Source organism: Rattus norvegicus, chromosome 1 (assembly GCF_036323735.1).
Source record: "Rattus norvegicus strain BN/NHsdMcwi chromosome 1, GRCr8, whole genome shotgun sequence".
In the NCBI taxonomy this organism is placed as follows: domain Eukaryota; kingdom Metazoa; phylum Chordata; class Mammalia; order Rodentia; family Muridae; genus Rattus; species Rattus norvegicus.
The window spans coordinates 196,777,294-196,800,407 of record NC_086019.1 but is presented as its reverse complement, the minus strand read 5'-3'; the positions used below and the strand labels follow the sequence as shown (position 1 = coordinate 196,800,407).

The 23,114-nt window shown below is 44.2% G+C and overlaps 1 protein-coding gene across 1 annotated transcript; it reads left to right on the top strand.

Moving 5' to 3' along the window:
• The first annotated feature begins 2,653 nt into the window (after positions 1-2,653).
• On the top strand, positions 2,654-22,435 carry Oat (ornithine aminotransferase). Its single transcript, NM_022521.3, has 10 exons — positions 2,654-2,723; positions 9,350-9,584; positions 12,025-12,249; positions 12,453-12,548; positions 14,814-14,941; positions 16,894-17,016; positions 17,741-17,869; positions 18,764-18,877; positions 19,827-19,971; positions 21,553-22,435. Exons 2-10 carry the CDS (start codon positions 9,386-9,388, stop codon positions 21,711-21,713), a joined length of 1,320 nt encoding a protein of 439 aa, NP_071966.1. The 5' UTR covers positions 2,654-2,723; positions 9,350-9,385; the 3' UTR covers positions 21,714-22,435.
• The last annotated feature ends 679 nt before the right edge of the window (positions 22,436-23,114 follow it).

Here is a 23,114-nt window from a genome sequence, read left to right as displayed (position 1 = left end):
TCTGACCCTTCTTTGTGTTTTTAGATTGTGCAAATGCAGTCAGAACAGCTCTCGTTTCTCTGTGGGAAAAGGCTCCTCCAAGGTGCACGTTGTTCTTTCTTGGCTACAATTAGTGATGGGAAAAAAAAATGGAGTAGGAGGGAAACCATAAATTTTTATCATGCTCTTTGTACCCAGTGCCGTTCTCTGATAAGTGAGAAGTGATAAAACTCAGACGTTCCCAGAGGTTTCTCGCTTATGAAAACCTTTTCATCAAAGAGCACCCTACCTGTGAGTCCAAAAGGATTGCCACATGTTTTGATGTTACCCTTAGCTCTCTTGATGAGCTCAGCTGCTCCCGCTTGCCAAGGCATTACAAGGTCCCTGGGCCCTGGATTTACACACTTGTCCTGGTTTGCAGAGCAGAACTACAAAGAAACAGTTCTTTTCTGACCCCAGGGAAAGAAGGGCCAACCCCCCAGGAGGTTGAACATACTGAGTAGGTGATATCAAAGGAATTACTAAAAAAAGAAAAAACCAAAGTCACCGGCTCATAATAATGAACTCCAGAGGGCAATGGTCATTATAGTAATGATCTGGGAAAATGACCTTAGCCAAGGACAGGATGAGCCCGGGAGGCTTGCTCAGTGCTTCTGAGGATATTGGATTCACACACTGTCTCTGAGCCCACACTACCTCTGCCCCTACTGACCAGGTCAACTAAGACATTCCCTGTAATGGCTATTGAATGTCTTTTATTTTCCCTCTAGCTTGGTCTCTTTTTGTTTGTCTTTAGATGTGTCTGTCGTGTTCCTGTACCAGCATTTGCATGACTGTGGGTGCACGATTGACTCCTCCTCCGTATTTATTTAATTGAGTCTGGGCCTCTCACTTGAACCCAGAGCTCTAGGAATTTTCTTGTCTCTACCTCCTTGAACACTGGGTTTCCAGATGGGCCTCTATGCCCACTCAGCATAGTTATGTAGGCTCTGGGGATCTGAACTCTGGTCTCTCCATGCTTGCTAAACAATCACTTTACCTGCTGAACCATTTCCTCAGCTCTTTCCTGTCCTGCTTTCTTTTCCTTCTCTTTCTGTTCTTGCTCTGAGTCTAGGGAGGCTAGTCTGTGGGAATTGTCTTTTCTTTCTTGCCCACAGTCTAGTCTTTTTTTTTTTTTTTTTTTTCTTTTTTTTTTTTTTCGGAGCTGGGGACCGAACCCAGGGCCTTGCGCTTCCTAGGTAAGCGCTCTACCACTGAGCTAAATCCCCAGCCCCCCACAGTCTAGTCTTATAGGGATGTTTGCTTGGTTCAGGTTTCCTCTTATCAGATGACTGTAACTTGTATTAGATCCACCGAGCCTGGCAAGTGCCTACACTACTACTTCTTCCTCCTCCTCCCCTCTTCCTCCTCCTCCTCCTCCTCCTCTTCCTCTTCCTCTTCCTCTTCCTCTTCCTCCTCCTCTTCCTCTTCCTCCTCCTCCTCCTCCTCCTCCTCCTCCTCTTCCTCCTCCTCCTCCTCCTCCTCCTCCTCCTCCTCCTCCTCCTCCTCCTCCTCCTCCTCCTCCTCCTCCTCCTCCTCCTCCAAGTCAGGGTTTCTCTGTGTAACTCTGGCTGTCCTGGAACTTCCTCTGTAAACCAGGCTGGCCTGGAACTCACAGAGATCTCCCTGCCTCTGCCTCCAAGTACTGGGATTGAAGGTGTATGCCACCACCACTATCACCTGCCTTAACAAACTCCTTAGGCTTCTGGACTCTTAGTGGCTTCAATCCATGAGAAGCATGGAGGAAACTTTGAAGCTTAGTACCCAGCTCCCTCCAAGTAGTCCTTCCTCAAACTCCTCTCTCTTTTGGCTTCTAGAAACCCCACATCTAGCCCTGGATACTTAGAGTGGCTCTCTCTGATGTGCCAGTCCCTCCATCCTTGTACTTTCTTATCCACACATGTTCATTCCAACTTGGAGTGTGAAATCTTTCTGGCTGACCCTGAAGCATCACTATAGGGTAGTGCATAACTGGTCCTCTGTGGCCTGCAGCTTTTGGCACTGGACTAGATTAACTCTTCTATTCTCTGCATGTTTTATGACTTATTATGAGTGTTATAGACAAAATGGTACCTAAGTGACTTCTGATTCTGTTTATCCTGCAATATCCTTTTCGGGTTTTGAGTTTTAATCACGGTAGTGGAGGAAGTGCAGGCAAGTCTGTACTGTGTAGCTGTCATTTCCAACCACTAATAACAACAGTTACTAACATCTGGGCAGCGTTTACAGCCGCAGAGATGATATTAGAAGCATCAGTAAGCTGTTTTGCCATTTTGGTAGTGAGGGTTCAGGGTTTAAGATATGATATTTGCTCCCAAGAGGCTCTTTCAGGAAAGGCTTTGGAGGGTCCCTCGGCTAGAGAAACGCAGTGAGAGGCCACCAGTCCTTCGCGCCCCCGTTTCCCTTCCTGTAAAAGAAAGCGGACTGCTCCAAGTTCAGGCCAGAGCTCAAGCGCAGCAGGCACAAAAGCAGACTGCGCACTTGGGGAAGGCAGCAGATCTTGGCTCCCGGAGGATCAAGGCCGGGTGGGTGGGGCGAGGGTGAGCCTCTTATGATTGGTGTGCGGCCCTCCGCCATAGCCAATGAACTGAGAGAACGGGCGGGGGCGGGACAGACACGTCGTCTTAAACAGCCTGACGCGCCGGGCTGCCACATCGGGCTTCGTGGCTGAAATACAGTCAGTGTCGCTTAGCGGACGCTGTCAGGTACTACGTGCGCGCCGGGGCTGGGCCGGAGCTACCCGGACTCTCGGTGTTCCGGAGTCTCCACCGGGGCAATGCTGGGATCTCTGGGTCTAGGGCGCGGTGCAGGCTCGGGGTGGGGCGGGTTCGGCTAGAGGACGGGCGGGGAACGAGAGGCGGGAGATGTGGAACGGCCGCCTGCCAGGCACGGCTCGGGAGACTCGGCTGTGTGGATAGGGCCTTGGAGGCCTCGGCTTTGAGAAGGCGGCGTTGCGAGCGCGGGGCACCTCGAGCAGCTTGGCTGTGGGGGATCCGATCCTTGGGCACCCGATCCCTGGGGACAGAGCTGTGAACTTGTGACCACGTCACCGGGAGGGGGCGCTGATGCGGACCCAGCCCGAGTTCCTTGGGCAGCTTCTACATCTCGTGGCATATCATGCCCATCCCTCCCCAATGCTTACTTCTCTCCAGTCCTAAACCAAGTAAGAGGATTGAGGAAGTGACGTGCACATTATGATGAGATGGTGGCTAGGGATTGGCCCACAGGGCTTTCTGCACGTAGACCCCCTCCTTAGGCCTCTAGCATGCTATGCTGAACCTCAGTAAATTCCAGCCTAATTGTGGGGAGCTCTGGCTGCCAGCAAATCTTGCCTCAGGCCTACAATATGCCTGGGAGTACATTTACCTTGTAGATGTGTCAAGATATATTAAGGGACAAGGAGTGATTTTGGAATGAAATGGCTTTTCCAATTGAATAACCTCCGGTTCTCCACTCTAAATTTTCTTCTCATTCAGATTGTCAGTGTCTGTAGGTAAATTAATTTTATGTGCCCTGTAACGTACTTTAGATTGTGTGTGTGTGATCATGAATGAATGTGCCATCCGAGGCCAGAGGGATCCAGTATCCCCAGAGCCACTCTTGATAGTTGTGCCACGGGTAATGTGGGCGTTGGATCTTCTGCAAACTCTGGTCTTCTGCAAGAAGAATGTGGGTGATCTTAACTGCTGAGCCATCTTTCCAGCCCCTAAATCTTTAATTACTACATATTTTTAAAGGCGTCTCCCCTCCCCCCGGTCTCATATATTTACCTTCCATAGTCTGCTTTTATTATGGTTAATTGATGTATTTTATGCACTTTGCTGAGGTCTTGAGGATGAGCCAAAAACTCTATACTTCAAAAAATAGTAATGAATGGACAGTGATTTGGAGGTGTGCAGAGGGTGTGGTGTAGTTGGTCCAATCCTTTCCCAGTAGTGTTATTTTAGTTGTTTGCCAGTGACGCACTTGAGGTGAATTTTAGCCAGAATATTGGTTACATAAAACAAAGCTTATGTTGACAGAACTTCAAAAAAATAAGGGCTGTATTTGTGAATGGTTACCTCAGAAAAGTAAATATTTAACAATAGCCAAACCAAATTTACTTCTCAAGCTGAGTATTTTCAATGGCTTTTGGATGACTTTACACTGACGATTCTTTTAGAGTAATTTGGGAAAGTGTTATTTAATAAGGCAGGCTAAACAAATTCTTCCAAATGCAGCCCTTAATGGGAACTGTACTGTGGAAATATTCCTGTGGGCCGATGGGGAAGGAACAATGGTGGCCTGAAATGAAACATTAGGTGTTCAAAGTGCTTGGCCTGTCATTTTTCATTTTTAGGCCCCTATATCTGCTAAATATAAATAGTAGATAAATAGTAAATATAAATAATAAAATGTGTTTGACAACACATCATTGTATCTACCCAGCCATCCACCCGCCCACCCGCCCACTTGCCCGCCCGCCCATCCATCCATCCATCCATCCATTCATCCATCCATCCATTCATCCATCCATCCATCCATCTACCCATCTACCCATCCATCCATCCATCCATCCATCCATCCATCCATCCATCCATCCATCCACCCATCTGTCTAACTAATCTACTTGTCTTTTTTGGTTTCTTGAGACAGGGTTTCTCTGGGTAGCCCCGGCTGTCCCAGACTCACTTTGCAGACAGAGTTGTCCTCAACTCTGAGCCGTTGATGAAAAGATGAGCTTGCACAGGAGGACAGAGAGGCAGTCTCTCAGAACGGAGTTACTTTGATGCAGGATAGGTGGCCTCATGACCTGGCTTGTCTGGTTGCCACCTCGCCTCTTTCAGGAATTGTGTGTTCAGTAAGGATCTTGTTCTCTTGCCAGGCAAGAGAGTGCCAGCAGAAGGCGGGTACCCAGGGGAGGCGATTTTTGAGATGTGGTTGATTACTCCTTTTTACAAGCTTAAGTTTCACAGTCTGGATTGCTTAAAAACAAGTGTCTGAAGTGTTAGGATCTGTGATAAAAGTCTGCAGCATTCTGAGAGTGTTTAGAAGGGACTTGCATGGTAAATTCAAAGGGAGAAGGTAGAAAAAATATTATGTGCATAGTCTTTATTCACAGAAGAAAGTCAGTAGTTAATGGTAATCTCGTAAGTAGGTAATTTTCTTGTCTGACTGAAACTTGTCTTGCTGTTTATTTTATTTTAATATTAAGGCAAGGTCTTACTTTATAGCCCTAGCTGAGCTGGAACTCACTAGGTAGGACCAGGTTGGCCTCAAACCCCTAGAGATCCATCTGACTTTGCCTTCAGAGTGCTGGGATTAAAGGCAGATATCAGCATGCTTGACAACCTCTAACCTCTTGTGTATCCAAGGATGGTTTTGTACTCCTGATCCTTCTGCCTCTGCTTCTCTAGCTTATTTGGTGCTGGAGATGGTTCCCAAGGCTTCATATATATTAGGCAAGAACTTACCAACTGATCCTTAGTCCCCCAGGACTTCACTTTTATTGTTTTAGTGAAAAATAATCCAGTTTGAACAAGAACCCTGCCAGTGTTTTTTTTTTTTTTTTTTTTTTTAAGCTGTAGAACTTGGCTAGTGTTCCTATGAACTTCGAGCAGAAGAGAACGCAATGAATAGCTCCTTTGTGCTAAACCCAGGGCTTTAACATGGACTCCTCAAGACACCGTGAATGGCTTCAACCCCATCAAAGCTCAGGAAGAGTGGCACATTCGGCAGAGCCACAGACTGAATTTAAATCTGGATTGTGAAACACCGTGGATTTTCTATAATACCTCTACCATTTCCCGAGCTCCTTTGAAAGAGAAGGTTGTTGGTGGCCGTTTTAAAGCCCTCTTTAATTTTGTTCTAATATTTCTCATACGGTACCAAGCTCAGTAGCTCGAACACAGAGGCTCTTTAATAGAAATGTGTGCACTGGATTCTGGTATGTCATGGTTTGTGAAACTTGTGGCCTTTCCCAGTTAGGTTAAATATCCAGAGAACCTGAGAATATTACTCAGGTTTTGAATGGTTCTGTTATGTTACTGATTATCATCATTCTATATGAAATTGAGGGGATAAATAGATAGATTCTAGCTGTGTAAATTGAGATAAGCCAGTTTAGATAATCTTTGCAGTCTATTTTGTTTTGAGTCAGCTGAATGTAGCCTTGGACTGGAAACCCTCGTGTCTCAGCCCACCCTCCCCCCCAATGCTGGGTTTACAGCCCCCCCAACCCCCCCAACCCACATCTACAGTCACTTGCTGTCTTATTGCAACCTGTAAAACTACACCGTTAAAAGCATTTTTAGGATTTTTTTCAATAACCAGTTTTTTTTGTTTTTGTTTTTTTTTTTTTTAGTGTTTTTTTGTCTCTTGGGAAAAAAAATCACAGCTGCAGGCTTTGTTGGCAGAAGTATGAGAGTAGCTTTTATTTTAAAGTTTGAGCCTTTCCCTATGAGCAGGTGACCTGGGGGACCCAAGGCTGCACTTCCTGGCAGCACTTCTCTTTACAGCACATTGTTTTCGCAAAGCTTACCTGGTCCTTTCTTTTAATTTGACTTTGCTTGTTGTCTGGTCTCTGTCAACCAACTCAGACCCAGGTCCAAGTTCATTTTCAGTGTTTCTGACCATGAGTACAATTTATGGTCATTGTAGAAAGTAGAGAATAGTTAAATACAGCCACAGTGACTTTTCTGTTTCTTTCCTTAACAGTTTTCCCTAATACTCTTTTTCGTAGTTGAACGTCATATGCATACATATATATACATACATATATATATATATTTAAAATCTTATTTTATTTTCTTAGTTAGACATGTCCTAAAACGCCTTGCTATGTCAATAGAAACTTATTTTAAAGATTTGTTTAGGGCTAGAGAGATGGCTCAGTGGTTAAGAGCATTGACTGCTCTTCCAGAGGTCCTGAGTTCAAATCCCAGCAATCACATGGTGGCTCACAACCATCTGTAGTGAGATCTAATGTCCTCTTCTGGTGTGTCTGAAGACAGCTATAGTGTACTTATATATAATAAATAAATAAATAAATAAATAAATAAATAAATAAATAAAAAACATAAAAACTGAACCTAACTTTAAAAGATTTGCTTTTTTGCGTATGAGTGTTTCGCTTGTATGTATCTAGGTGCATCCACTAAGGAGCATCTGAGATAGCACATTTTAGGCATATTCGCCAGGCAGAAGTTAATGCCAGTTTAAGTTTTCAGTGGTTCAAATAGGATCGACTGTGTAGCTTGTAAACAGCCTAGAAAGAAATGATAAGTTGGTATCTCAGACTTAATGGTGGTGAGGGGAACTGGTTCTTTGTAGTACAGTTAAACATTTTTGTCAGCTGCCATTTCCAGTCTAGCGATTCTCGCTTTGCTTTTGTTAGTTTGAGAGAAAAATACTGCGGAAATAACAGACCTTTTCCTTAGGGACGTATATAGTTGTGTCTTTTATTTTTGGAACCATTTGGACCCCCTCAAGATAGTCTCTAGATCTTGAGTTTTAAATCTGCACTCTAGTCAGGACCGTGGGAAGGAAGAATAGTGGCAAGTTTTTGGCAAGCAAGACAGGGCTGTGGGATCTGATTAGTGATTGCAGATTCCTGAACCTCACTGGATTGGAGTGTGGAGTGAGAGCCAAGTTGAAAGAGAAGTTAGCCAAGTCCCATGCCTGGCTGATCTGGCATCGCAGTCAAGACTGTGAAGATCATGCATGGTTTGACTTGTTGGAAAATTCTGCTGAAACATGAATTAGCTCTTTGTCTTTGAAAGAAATGAGTAGCTATAGATACTCCAAGGGTGCCTGGCCTTTGGTAACTTCCTCCTAGTCTAGAATCTACCTAGAATGCTTTCCCCCTCTGCTTGCAGACAGGATACCTGTATGTGCTTTTACATGTTGTAGATCTCACCTTGATCTCACGGTGAGCTGTGTACACAGAAGTCGGGGAGCACCGTTAGGGTTTTAGGACTGGCTTGATCCTGAAGTATAAGTAGTTCGAGTAAACACCCATGTGCCCAGGATTTCATATCCCCACTTAGCTGTAAACAGAGCAAGTGCCTCGGGATTGCTTCTACCCCACCTAGCTGTTCATCTCTCTGTGTTCTCCTGGTCCCAATTGTTGCTTTTTTTTCCTTTAAACAGTTGATTTTTTTGACCCCCCCCCCTTTTTTTTCTTTTTTTTTGGAGCTGGGGACCGAACCCAGGGCTAGGCAAGCGCTCTACCACTGAGCTAAATCCCCAACCCCTTTTGATCCCTTTTTAATGTGTTGTGTGGCAGGGGAGGTGGCTGGGTTATAGAAATAGCCATCCTACCAAAATAGATTCCTTCTGAGTCACTTGTTATATTTGCTGTAATATCTCAAGACTCTTAACAAAGTGCAAAGCAAATCGTTTTACCTTTGTTTATGCGGAGTTTGACTCATGTTTTAGATATCTGTACCAAGTGACAGATCTCCTTGTGTAGTTTGGGTGTTAAACTCTTTACAGTCTCTAAAAGTTACTTTTTCTCATATATATATATATATATATATATATATATATATATATATATATAAATTGTATTTTATTTTTGTGTACTAAATGTTTGCCTGCATGTATATATGCACACCTCGTGGGTGTCTGGTGCCTGTAGAGGTCAGAAGAGGGTGTTGGATGCCCTGGAATTACAGACAGTTGGGAGTCATCATGTGGGTGCTGACATATGAACCCAGGTCTTCTGCAAAAGGAGCAAATCCTTTTAATCACTGAGCCATCTCTTTAGCTCTCTCTCTACCCGCCTCCTACCTTCTTTCTATTTTGAGATAGAGGCTACTTGTAGCCCAGGCTGGTCTGGAACTTATTATGTAGGCCAGGCTAGACTGGAACTCATGTTGATCATCTTTCCTCTGCCTCCTAAATCCTGGGATTACCTCATCTAGGTTAAAATGACATTTGTCATTAATTGTTTAATATCACTATGTACATACCAGAATGATTGAAAATACAAAATAAGGAATAGAGGTGGGACCCTGAGGGCTGAGAGAGGATAAGGTGCTGCTTGTGGTCCCAGCTCCACAAGGTCATTTGAACCCAGAGTTAAAGACCACCCTGGGCTTAAAAAAAGTACAGAATGGTTCATAGCCCCTGCTTTCTACCCCGTGACTCACATGACCGGCAAGCATGCAGCTGTGGCATCTGACTTGGCGCCCTGCCTCTGATATCTGCCCTGGACCCTGCACGTCTGGTAGGATAAGGCTGGATCCCGACTGTGCGGAAGCGGAAGCTCGGCAGTTACTTGGTGAGCAGACGCGAGTTGACTCTGGAAAGGTTCCCACTCTCAGCACCTTCTCCTTACTTTGGACAGGTCTCTCTGCACTTCCATTCCTGAAGGACCCACACAATGCTTTCCAAACTAGCAAGTCTGCAGACTGTTGCCGCTCTGCGTCGAGGACTCCGCACCTCAGTCGCCTCTGCCACATCTGTTGCAACGAAGAAGACAGAGCAAGGCCCACCATCCTCTGAGTACATTTTTGAACGGGAATCTAAATATGGTGCACACAATTACCATCCTTTACCTGTAGCCCTGGAGAGAGGAAAAGGTATGTTTTGGGTTAGTCCACCCCCACATTCGTTTGAAATGCATTGTCAGAATTGGTTGTTTTGTACTTCTCACGTCCAAGCCTCACTGAATGTCTGTTGCAGATAGGGCTCCTTTGAGGTTTTCTAAGTGACTAAGGCACCTGTGCCCACCAGTCTGCCGTGGGAGCCTTAGATGGGGACTGCAGAGGAAATGGGAATGTGACATCGCTGACAGTCTTCTAAAACTAGCTTTTATTTTAACATTAAACATGTATTTTAAATTAGTTTTTATTTTATTTATAACTCTAATAATAAAAATGTTATGATGACATTAAAATGTTTCTTTCCTCTTCCCCCAGATAGCTGAGGCTTTTCTTTGTTGGTTCCCTCTGCCCCCCTGGCCCCATGTACATCCTGTTTTCTAGCTCTTTACTTCTAGATGCCCAGTGTGACTCCTCTTAGAGTCCCCAGGAGCTTTATCTTTTATACACAGGTAATTATCAGGACCCGGAAGCTAACAGAAGCACAGCAGGAATCCAGTTTTCTTTTGTGTCCTTAGTTAAAGAGGAACCTTAGAATTCATTCTTGTTGGTTCAGTTGTCTGTAGGTCAACAGGAGCAGTAGGTCTTCTCATCCCCTCCCCCTTTCTCTTCTTCCTCTCCTCTTCCTTCTTCCTCCTCTTTCTCATCCCCCTTGTCTTCCTCTTCTCCTCATATTCCTCCTCCTCCTTTCACCCCCTCTTCTCCTTCTCTTCTTCTCCTTCTCCCTCCTCCTCCTCTTTCTCCTTCCCTGAGCCAATATTTCTTTATTGTAACACTCTTTCCATCTTAAGTATTTCAGCCCTGTAAGCCAGTGTTTCTTAAAGTTTGGCACTGCCTGAATTAATCTCTGGAGTGGGATTGATGGGTCATGTGGTAACTCTGTGATTAGCTAGTTAGGGGAACTGCCAACTTTAAAACCAAATAAAAATACCTGAATGGTGTGTGTGTGTGTGTGTGTGTGTGTGTGTGTGTGTGTGTGTGTGTGTGTACACGCGCGTGTGTGCGTCCAGGTCCGTGTCCCATGCCTGAGCAGAAGTGAAAGAGGAAGTTGGGTGTCTGCCTTTATCAGGTTCTGCTTTATTCCTGAGACAGAGTTTCTCTGGGAACATGAAGCACACCATTTTGGCTAGGCTGGCTGGCCTGTGAAGTCCTGGGATCTGCCTGTCTCTGCACCTAAGGCCAGGGTAACAGGGACGTGTGGCCATGCCTAGATTTTTTTCAAACTCAGGTCCTCATGCTGTGCCTACTCACTGAGCCATCTCCCCAGCTCAGGATTATTGACTTTTTTCAGATCAGCTGTACTGTTTTTGTTTGATTTTTGGTATTGGTAGAGAGACAGGCTCTTACTATGTAATTCAGCTGCTCTTGCACTCATCCAACATCAGCTGCCTAAGTGCTGGAATTCCAGGTCTTCATACCACACCCAGCCATAGGTGTACCATTTTACCTGTCCACTAGCAAGGTATGCGGGTTCCAAACCGTTTCTCTTTGCCCCGTTGTCTTTTCTTTTAAAATTATAAGCACACGAGTATGAAATGGCGACTCCTTGTTTGGATTTGCATGTTTCTCGTGGCTGGTGATGGGTTGTACATCTTTGCACGTTCATATTAGCATCTGTATGTCTTTGAAGAAAGTGCTAGTAAGTCATTTGCCCATTTTAAAAACAGTCTTCCTTAATCCAAGTGGCCCTTGAACTCCTGATCTTCCTACCTCTGTCCCCTCAGTGGTGGGATTACAGCTGTGTGCCACCATGTTTAGTGGCTTTTATTGTTGTTTATCATCGTGTTCTGGATACTGAGTCCTTATCAGGTCAGGTATATGGTTTGCAAATACCCCTGTTCTATGCTGGGGTGTAGTCTATACTCTACAAGAGCTTTTGCTGTTTTATGTAATTTCTTTGTTAACGCAAAGTTTTGGCTCCTGAGATTAAAATTGGTAAAGAGGTTACAACCTACCTTCCTTCCTTCCTTCCTTTCTTTTTAAATAAACATAGTATAAAAAGCTTGCAAATAAAAATCACATCACACACTGAGATTAACCAGCACCAAAGCTTATGTCTCTCAGTGAACTTCTTCACTGTTAGACTAGATGCTTGGAGTGGAAGTGGCGGAGCGCCACATTGGCTTTCATGCTTTCACTATTGCATATATTTCTACGTGTTTATCCCCCCCCAATTTATAACAGAGTTACAGTCTTTTTATACTATTCTATTAAATGTACGTGTAAGAGGTAGTCAGATAAAATATAGCTTTAATATTTCTTTCTAAATCAAAGTCAGTAGGCTTGCACCAAACCATTTTAAGCATAGGAATAAGTAGAGTATCAAGTATCAGTGTTTAGAGGGCTTAAGAAATCAGTCTTCATTTTGGGGTCTTGTGGCATACAGAGACTGTCATTCTTTCCCCTCCCTCTACTTCAGGCATTTATATGTGGGATGTGGAAGGCAGGCAGTACTTCGACTTCCTGAGTGCTTATGGTGCTGTCAGCCAAGGACACTGCCACCCAAAGATCATAGAAGCCATGAAGAGTCAGGTGGACAAGCTGACATTAACATCTCGGGCTTTCTATAACAATGTCCTTGGTGAATATGAGGAGTACATCACCAAGCTTTTCAACTACAACAAAGTTCTTCCTATGAATACAGGTAACACATCGCCATTTCGCTAAGTTCCCAACAATCCGATGTTTGTTTCTTCATTTGTATTTGTTGAGCATCTCACCATTTCACCTAGGTGGGCCTTGAATTTCAATCTTCCCACCTTAGTGTCTCAAGTCATTGGGATTCACACGCTAAGCTTATGTCTTTGATAGTTTACGTTAGTCAAATCTGAGTGTTCTCCTTGACAGGAGTGGAGGCCGGAGAGACTGCGTGTAAGCTTGCTCGCCGTTGGGGCTACACCGTGAAAGGCATCCAGAAATACAAAGCAAAGATCGTTTTTGCTGGTATGTGAGTTTAATTGTTACAGCATTGATGGTGTCATTTACGTGAAACATTATTTATGGAGTGTTTTATAAAGGCTGATGAGGGAATTCCTTTTAGATTTCTAAGTTATTTCTTCATGAATGAGATTTTCCTTTTGTGATGCTGTGGGATGAGTCTAAGAGTTGATGGAGGCCAGTCTGGGCTCTACTCCATAGCCACATCCCTAGCTCGAGAATTTGCCTTGACTCCTTAGTGCTCCCTTCTTAAACTAAGTGGCTATTTGACTTAATGTCACATTTTACCAGATTTTCTTCATACCTGTTTTCTCATTAATTAATTAATTAATTAATTAATTGCTAAGTTTTGAAGGCTGTGTGTTTCCTAGATAGCACAGTATCATTGAACATTTGTGGCCAACATTTTTTCTTGTTTTTTGAGTCAGGCTTTTATTATGTAGTCCTGGCTTTCCAGGAACTCACTATGTAGACCAGACTGACCTCAAACTCACCGAGATCTGCCTGCTACCGCCTCTCACGTGCTGGGACTAAAGGTCTGTGCCACCATGCTTGACTTGTGGCCAGGATTTTAGTCCTGATAGTGAATGTGCCCTTGCACTGTATTCTTAGAAGCTGCAAGGAACAGGAAGCCTGAAGCTGCCCTTGTTACATACACTTCTGAGAATCCTTGAGAAGGAATGCATTTTGAGCTCTTGTTAAGGAGATGTACACTTTATTGGGATGGTGTAATCTGACTTTGATAATTTTTGTGGAATATTCAAGTGGTAGGTTCTGACTTTAAAGTTTCGATTTTAGTTAAAAAGAGTATGTATTGAATTAGTGGTCAGAATCCATTCTTATTTTGTCTGGGGAATACATACAGTTAAATTATAAATCCTATAGCATAATAAAGTTATGGTCAGAAGCAATTGGTATTTGAGGCGACAAATTATGATCTGCAGGAATGTTGCTATGATTCTATAGCTTAGCATTTTGTTTTTAAAGCTCAAGGACATAGGGTAGACACGCTGTAAATCCTGCAGCTGCCCAGAGGAGGGATGGAGCAGAGGAACACAGGAAACCCTGGTGTTTGTGTTGAGCTGGCATGCAGGTCAGACACATGGTCAGTGAGCATCTGGGCGGCAGATAGGAGAGCCATACCAAAGCATGGAAAAGCCTAACACATCAGAGAAAGTATAGTTAGGCTCTTGTCAGCATTGAAGAGACAGAAAAGGAGAAACAGGAAAGTTTCCCCTTTTCTGAAACTTTTAGAAAGGGTGTGGCTTTGGCTTCATTAGGAGTCACTGAATGTTACTGTAAGTTACTTCCTGTACGTTACCCTTTTAAAATCATGTGTTTTAGTTGTGGGCATCCTGGCTGGTTATTATAAACAAAACATGGTTTCTATTATAGATTGCCCAGTCTCTCTCATACTAGCGAAGGGTGTAAAGATATTTTTACATCCTATTGACAGGCTGGAATGACAGCATAGACTACATCCCTGCAGGGTGAGCTACCAGCTGATCCCCGAGACCAGGGAAAGTGGGACGCTTGGCTTCTGCTTTCATCAGTGCTTTTTATTGTATGTGGATGAGAAAAGGATGGGTTGACTCCGGTGACAGAGGCTTTTGCAAGAGTAATTGAGTTGCTGCTGGCATAGGTGGTGTCAACATCTTAGAGTAATGAGTTCCCATTCTCTGATAGCTACTATCATGTTCATGGCTGAGTTTAACTCCATCTGCAATGAAGTAGTTGTTTGCTTTGCTGGTTGGTGTTCGGATGTTTGCTTTCTATTAGGAAAAGCTCTGAGGACAGCATCTCCCAGGCTAATTACCTGTCTGTCCCCTCTCGTGGAGTACTCTTTGACCTGCTTGGCTCCTGGCCACATTTATTAATAGAAAAACAGAAAGGCAGCTGTCTGTTTCATTTAGTGCTGTAGAGGATTATAAAGTCAAGGAAGACAGCGTGTAAGGTGTTGGATTGTCTGAGCATCTTTTCTGTAAGTGAATTTGGAAATGCATTCTGTTGAGTAGGTAGCTTGCAGTATTGGGTTATCAAAAGGGAACTGCTACTGTCTATGCTGGATGCTTTTTCTCACCCTCCTGTTGTAAATATTGCCTTTTCTGTCTAGGAACCTGGCTTTGAATGCTTCAGTTGGAATGGGTCTAAGGAAAGTACTGTAAAGAAAGTACTGGAAAGATTTGGCTTTTTAGTCAGGCTTCCCAAAGCCTTTGTAGGGTAGTACTTGTGGGTTTCTTTGGAATAATCATTGTTTGTCTTTCCTTATAGTTGGAAACTTTTGGGGTCGGACGCTGTCTGCAGTCTCCAGTTCCACAGATCCGACCAGTTATGATGGCTTTGGACCCTTCATGCCAGGCTTTGAAACCATCCCATATAACGATCTGCCTGCGCTAGAGGTCGGTACCTCAGGGTGGCTGTGGGTGGCTGTGGCACTTGACCCATAGCAACTGGAGATCATTTTGAATTAATTATTACCTGTTCAGTATGTGAATTAGAAATACTTTAAAGAGGGGGTTGGAGAGATGTCTCAGTGGGAGGATCACATACTGCTGTTGCAGAGGACTCTGCTCAGTTCCTTGCACCTATGCGGTAGCTTACAACCTCCTGGATGCCAGTTTAGTGGATCTAACACGGGTCCCTTGGGCAACAGACATGCTTGTGGTACAGATACATGCTTACATAGTAGGCAAACACTCAGGCACGGTAAAAAAGGGGAGGGGAAGTTGCTCAGAGGTATAACAGTGTGTGAGAGGTCCTGGGCTTGACCTCTAGCTCTTCAAAACAAAATTATAGGAGTCTGTGAAAATTCTTTTTTTTTAAGATTGATTTATTTATTTATTTATTTATTTATTTATTTATTTATTATATAAGTGCACCATAGCTCTCTTCAGACACACCAGAAGAGGGCATCAGATCTTATTACAGATGGTTGTGAGCCACCATGTGGTTGTTGGGATTTGAACTCAGGACCTCTGGAAGAGCAGTCAGTGCTCTTAATCACTGAGCCATCACTCTATCCCCTGTGAAAATTCTTAAGAAAAGATGATATCTGAGTTGTATTCTCAGTACTGGGCAGTTAGTTTCCAACCCAGGGAATTCTGCATTTGTCATCTAGTACTTAGGCCAGCGAACCAGTTCCGATTATAAGTACTTGAGTATTATTTACTCAATTACTAGGTAATCTCTCTCTCTCTCTCTCTCTCTCTCTCTCTCTCTCTCTCTCTCTCTCTCTCTGTGTGTGTTTTGAGAGAGTCTATGTTTTCTCTGTGCTTTCTTTCTTTTCCTACCTTCCTGCCTTTTCTCTTTTTCTTCCCATTTTGAAGCCTTTGACCGGGTTGGAACACAGCATGTATACCAGGCTGGTCTTGAACTCATAGAGATCTGCATGGTTCTGTTTCCCAAATGTCGAGATTAAAGACACGTAATATCACTCCTGGCCCATAAAAAGTTTTTAAGACTTGTAAATTGGGGCTGGAGAGATGGCTCAGCGGTTAAGACCACTGACTGCTCTTCCAGAAGTCCTGAGTTCAAATCCCAGCAACCACATGGTGGCCCACAACCATCTGTAATGGGGATCCGATGCCCTCTTCTGGTGTGTCTGCGGATGTCTATAGTGTACTCATATAAAAATAAATACATTTTCAAAAAAAAAAAGATTTGTAAATTGTAGTACTTTATATGTGGTGCTAGGGAAAGAACCCAGGGCCTTGTAGATTCTAGGCAATTGTTCTGCTGCTGAGGAATCTTGTATAAACAAGCAGTTATAAGATAGCCTTAATGTTTGTTTGTTTTGATGGTGTGAGTGTTTGCCTGCATGCAGATGTGCCATATGCATGTAGTGGTGACAGAGGCCAGAAAGGGCACTGGATTCCCTGGAACAACACTGAATGGTAATTGTGAGCCTTATGGGTACTGAGAATGGGACCTGGGCCCGCTGATGTGTCCTTAGCTGCTGAGCCTTCTCTCTAGCTCTTGACCTAGGTTTTACTTACAATAATGCATCTATGTGTCAGCAAATGTAGGGGGAATCTGGCATAATTGTGTATGTCTGGTAACCCAGCACGCAGTAGTCATGGAATTACAGGCGTGGACCACTATGCCTGGCTTCATCATCATCATCATCTCTCCCCACCCTCTTTGTTTTTTTAGATTTATTTGTTTACTTTGAGTGTTTTGCCTACCTGTATGTATGCACCATGTGGGTGCTGGGAGTCAAACGCAGAGCTCTGGGAAAGCAGCAAGTATTCCAGACTGCTAAGCCGTCTCTCCCACCCCTCATAATTAATTCTCAACAGGCAGTTGCCAAACAAATAGAAAGAAGCTATTAAAACTCCTGTTTCTTTTGTAGCGTGCTCTTCAGGATCCCAATGTTGCTGCTTTCATGGTGGAGCCCATCCAGGGTGAAGCGGGTGTTATCGTTCCAGATCCAGGATACCTGACGGGAGTTCGAGAACTTTGCACCCGGCACCAGGTTGTCCCACTCACTTTGCAGTGACGCCAGGCTCGCCTGCACTTGTTTGGACTCTGCTGACAGGCTAGATGATGGATTCCAAGGCTTGAGGAACATGCTAATGCTTGCACCTTCTGAGGAACACGCTAATGCTTGCACCCTCTGAGGAACATGCTAATGCTTGCACCTTCTGAGGAACATGCTAATTTTTCAGTGTTGATAACACTAGAGAGATTCTGTCCTGTGGGCCTCTGTGGCTGCAGCCCTCAGGCTCTTGCTGTGATCCCCTCCTCTCCTCCAGGAGACTTGCACTCTTTTGTTTCCTGTTCAAGCCCTGTCTTGTGTCCCTTTGCTCCAGAAGTTACAGCTCTTCTCCTCTTTCTTCCACCACAGCTAACAGTATATTTTGCTCACTATTGAGAATTACAGAAAACATTTGATAATTATATGTGCATTAATTATGTGAATTTGTCCTTAGAGTGTAATGAAAGCCATTAAAGCTCTGCAAAACTCTTCATGTTTGCATACGTGCCATTCTGCCATGCAGAACAGTGCCACATGGGCCTCTGGGAGGTATGGGCTTCAGGGTTTCATAGGATACCATTGATTGTGTGGGTACGGAAAACATCTTTGTAGATCACAGGGTGTGTCAGAATGACTCTTAGTGGGAAGATTGAAATTGTGGATTGTCTTTGTTTCATCGATGCATGAGAATGACAGTTGTGCCGCCTGTTGTCTCTCCCAGGTCCTGTTTATTGCTGATGAAATACAGACAGGATTGGCTAGAACTGGTCGATGGCTAGCTGTGGATCATGAGAATGTCAGACCTGACATAGTTCTTCTTGGGAAGGCCCTTTCTGGTGGCTTATATCCCGTAAGTTCAATGCCCTGATTTTTATTTTCTCCTCTGCTGACTGTGACTGGGATGCCTTTTAGGTGGTTTGATTTGGCCACGTGTGATATAGGCCACCTGGAACATTTTAGAGATCCACTGGGTGGTCCACTGGGTTAGTGTTGACCAAGTGGAATGTGTGCCTTGGGATGCACTGTGGCAATTGATTTGGACAGAAGCATTTCCCCTCAGAAGTTTCTACTCCCACTTTTCAGAAACTGCCATCACTAGTTGTCTAAAACCTGTACAAGGAACACACAGATGGGGGCATTTTGTTTTTTGGGGAGTTTGCATCCAGAGCCAGTAATTGATGTGGGATAAAAAGGCTTTGAAGGATAGATGTTCCTGCTGAGTAGACTAAATTGTCTTCTTGCAGTCAATGACCAAGTTTGCTTTATAAGTAAGAGTATTTTGGAAAGGACTGTAAATTATCTTATTGCAAAAACAGCTTTGCTTGGGCTGCAGAGATGGTTCAGTGTTAAGAGTACTTGCTGCTCTTCAAGAGGACCTGGGTTCAGTTCCCAACTCCCACATAGCAGCTCATAACCATCTGTACCCCAGTTCCAGGAGATCCAACACCCTCTTCTGGCTTGCATAGACACTGCAAACAAGTGGTGCACAGACATGCTTGTGCCAAAAATGATAATAAAAATGTTTTTTTCTTTTAGTTCTAAATGTGCACCTGTATTGTTTTGTGCCACTGAATTGTGTTTACTGCATTTGTAATGCTTTGTCTTGGGTTACGATTGAGAGTCAGGAGACAGATGTAAACCCCTGGTTGAAGCCTTACAGAGTTTTAGTACCAGCATTATAGAAGTATCTGTGTCCCTGGTGTGCTGAGAAAATGAGGAGCAACATGAAGTTTTTGTCTTTCAGGTGTCTGCAGTGCTGTGTGATGATGACATAATGCTGACCATTAAACCAGGCGAGCACGGCTCCACGTATGGCGGCAACCCACTAGGCTGCCGAATTGCTATTGCGGCTCTTGAGGTGAAAACGGATATGGCTGAATGATAGCTACTTTAAGTAGTGTTGAAGTTATTTTTAATTTAAGTCCTGGCATAGTATGCTTAATAAGTTTGCCAAGTGTTAGAGAACATGAAGTACAGAGAGAAGGTTTTAGGGGCAAGGCATTCTCAGATAGTAAGGTAACTTTTTGCCTTGCCTAATAGACTGGACTCCTCTGGGTTTCTTGAGTTTGTAGTCTGTCACCTGGCTACTGATCACCTACTATGCCCCTTTGGTTTAATGACAAGATTTGTTTTTTTCCTTGTTTGTCTGTGTGTTATATGTGAGTCAAGGTTTCATTATAGTTCACATTGGCCTAGAATTTACCACACAGCCCAAGCTAGACAGCTGGAAATCCTCCTGCCTTAGCTGCCCAAGTGCTAGGATTACAGGTGACCACTGACTCTTCTTCCCTTTTGTTTCTTCAGATGGCAGATTTGAGGGCTGGTGGTTTAGTTTGGTGAAAGTCTAAGGTTCTGGGTTTGATTCCTTAGTACCTCATAGACAGAAATGAAGTCAGGACTGGTGGTACACACCTGTAATCCCAGCACTAGGGAAGCTGAGAGGCAGGACAATCACAAGTTTGAAACCAGGAAGTAGACGTAAGGCACAGTAATGTGTTGGTGGGGGGAAGGCAATTCTATTCCAGTTTAAAGCTAGATTATACTTAGTCCATTTAGGTGTTCAGATAATAACAGTGTATTTAAGTTGCATTAAGCAAATTTTAATCTTTAGTTTGCCATGAAGACTGATTGACAATGGATTTGTGACTAAAGTAAGGCTCTGAGGTTGTATCTGTTTAACGAGAAATTAATACAGGCCCATCCTGAAGATGACATCATCCAGGCTCTGGCCCATCACACGGGCATTTGGCTTGAGCCTTACATGGGTTGCTCTAGGATACTCATTGGTATAATTTTTTAAAAAACAGGTTTTAGAAGAAGAGCATCTTGCTGAAAACGCAGACAAGATGGGTGCCATCTTGAGAAAGGAGCTCATGAAGCTGCCATCTGATGTTGTGACTGCTGTGAGAGGGAAAGGGTTGCTAAATGCCATCGTCATCCGAGAAACCAAAGGTAGTATCCACAGCACACTGTGCTGAGGGCCCTTTCAAGGCGCCGTGGGTAAGGCAGTGCCCTAACAGTTGATTAGACAGTTGGCCAAGCTATTTAGGCAAAGTCTGACCTGATTGTATTAATGTTATCTTAAATGTAGAGCTTTCCAGCAGGAAGGCATGCTTACTCATTTGACCAAGCATTTATTCTTTGCAGACATTTTTATTTTCTGCCTCTCTTAGTTAGACAGCTCTTTGCAATTCCTGGCTGTTTTCTGTTAATCTTTTCCCCTCACTTGAAGACTTCGTACATCCTGCAGAGGTTGTAAAAGCAGCAGTAGGGATAAAGGGAATCACTTTGATGTTGATAATAAGGAAGGGAGCTCAGGGTTTCATTGTGTGCCTGACATCACTTATCACCCTCCAGGGCATCCTGCTGGGTCTTCTTAGGTTAGCCCTTCCTTTAAAGCAGAGGAACTTTGAGAAAGGAACGGCAAGTATCTGACTGAAGGGTTGGGCAGTACTCAGTGGTTGTGAACTGCTGCTGGGTGGTAATGCTTAGTTGTGCATGCTCAGGAGGCATGTCCATCTCTGCAGTGTGCAGAGCTCCTAGGTCCATCTCAGCAGGGCGCAGGGCTCCTAGGTCCATCTCTGCAGTGTGCAGGGCTCCTAGGTCCATCTCAGCAGTGTGCAGGGCTCCTAGGTCCATCTCTGCAGTGTGCAGGGCTCCTAGGTCCATCTCAGCAGTGTGCAGGGCTCCTAGGTCCATCTCTGCAGTGTGCAGGGCTCCTAGGTCCATCTCTGCAGTGTGCAGGGCTCCTAGGGCCATCTCAGCAGTGTGCAGGGCTCCTAGGTCCATCTCTGCAGTGTGCAGGGCTCTTAGGGCCATCTCTGCAGTGTGCAGGGGTCCTAGGCCCATCTCAGCAGTGTGAAGGGCTCTTAGGCCCATCTCAGCAGTGTGCAGGGCTCCTAGGCCCATCTCAGCAGTGTGCAGGGCTCTTAGGGCCATCTCAGCAGTGTGCAGGGCTCCTAGGATTTGGGGACTGGCTTATTCCCTCATTTCATTTTGTGTCTCCTACCCAAGTCCTTTCACATTAGTTCCCCATGGTTGCATGTTAGGCATTTCTAATCTGAGAGGTTGAAGCATTCCCAAAACTGAAAGATTTTGACTTACACCCTCACACCAGAGGAAAATCCCTTACTTGACCCCAGGGGGCCAGGTCATAACCAAAACGCAGGTGCTCTAAGAATCTTGTGTGAAATCACCTTTAGGCTGTGCCAGTGTGAAATATGAGTTTCATGTTTACGTAGGCTCCTTTTCTGAAATACATCCTCTCCTTCTGTATATGCCAAAATTCCTGAGTCTGGAAGGAGCCTTTCTGGCCCCAAGCACTGCAAAGGGTGTTCTGCCTGTAGTAGTCTAAACATGCCATTCTAACCTAGTTATGTACATGCCAAGAAGCCAGTAAGGCAGCCTCTTGAGTAAAGCAGCGACTTAGAGCTTCTTTTCCTGACACTGGGGACACTGAGGCTGCGCTGGCTGTGCCTTTGACAGGGGGTTCATACTAGTCTCTGGGTTTATACTGTGACCATTTTCTTGTAGATTGTGACGCTTGGAAGGTGTGCCTGCGACTCCGAGATAATGGGCTTCTGGCCAAGCCAACCCATGGTGATATCATCCGGCTTGCCCCTCCACTTGTGATCAAAGAGGATGAGATCCGGGAGTCAGTGGAGATCATCAACAAGACCATCTTGTCCTTCTGAGAGTAGGAACTCTGGGGAGCCATCTTCAGATGGGGCTCTTGTGAAACTCTGCTTGGGATGGGCAGATTCGGCTTGTCTGTCTCCTAAAAGACAATTTTTTGAATATGTATTATATATTTCAGTTGATGCATAGTGGAGTGACACCTAGGAACCTGCAGGTGGCTGCGTGACACAAGAGTGAGAGCGAGAGGCATCTCTTTGTTAAAGTTTGACTGTGTGGGAGCTTTCTAAGGAGAAACAGATCTATCTGCATACAGCCTGCAGAGTCCTGCCGTAATTTACATGTGTCTTTACATCTTCCTTGCTGGCATGAATGTTTTGTATTTGGAAGTTTTTTTCTGAGATACTACATAAGAAACTGTTGAATCATTATAATCAATGAATGGTAAGATGATTGAGGGTTGAGCATATGTAAAATACTAGTTTAAAGTACACTTTGCATTGGCCAACAGCAGAATGTATTATATAGTTTCTGAGAATTCATTACCAAATTATACTTTAAGTGCTTGATTGCAATTTGTAAAACATTTATTTTCAGTATTTCTTTGAATAAAGCTTCATTTTTCTTTATACCCCAAAAGAGTATTTTGTATTTATCTTTTGGTAATAATCAGTGTATTATTTCACCCCTATGACTGGCATTTCATCCCCTATTGAGATCACTGGGTGTGTTTCAGGCTTTTTATTCTAAATAAAGCTATGACCAGTTCATATCTGTACAGTGATGTGAGTCTATTTACTTTTTTATTTGTATTTAAATTTTCTTTCAGTTTTCTCTAGTGTGTATTGTGGAATAACTTCCTATAAGATGCTTGTTTTTCAAAGGGGATGAACTTTCTAACCTGATCAATTCATCCCTCCTTTGGCCACCTGGAATGCCCTGTTCCCAAGGAGGTCACCATATTGATGCGGAAGTTATTGTGATCACCTGATCAACATAGAGCACTATAGTCCAGGACTCCTGGACTCAAGCAATCCTCCTGTCTCAGCTTCAGCCCCCCAAATAGCTGGGACTTAAGGCATGTGCCACCTTGTCTCGGCAAAGGGGATGAGCTTTGGAGTTCAGTAGTGACTGGGGCTGAAGAGATGACTTAGTGGTTAGGAGAGCTTGCTGCTCTTCCAAAGCACCCAAGTTTAAATCCCAGCACTGCAGTGGGTGGCTGACAACCACTTGTTTCTCCAGCTCCAGGGGGATCTGGTGCTCTCTTGCTTTTCTCAGCACCTGCACACATGACATACACATTAAAAAAAAAAACTAATTTCAATAGTGCCTGACAAAACTATCTCTCTCTCTCTCTCTCTCTCTCTCTCTCTCTCTCTCTCTCTCCTCTCTCTCTCTCTCTCGGTGATTCTGCATTTCTTGCAGCTCCTCTGAGATGCAGAGGCTGCCTTAGGATCTGT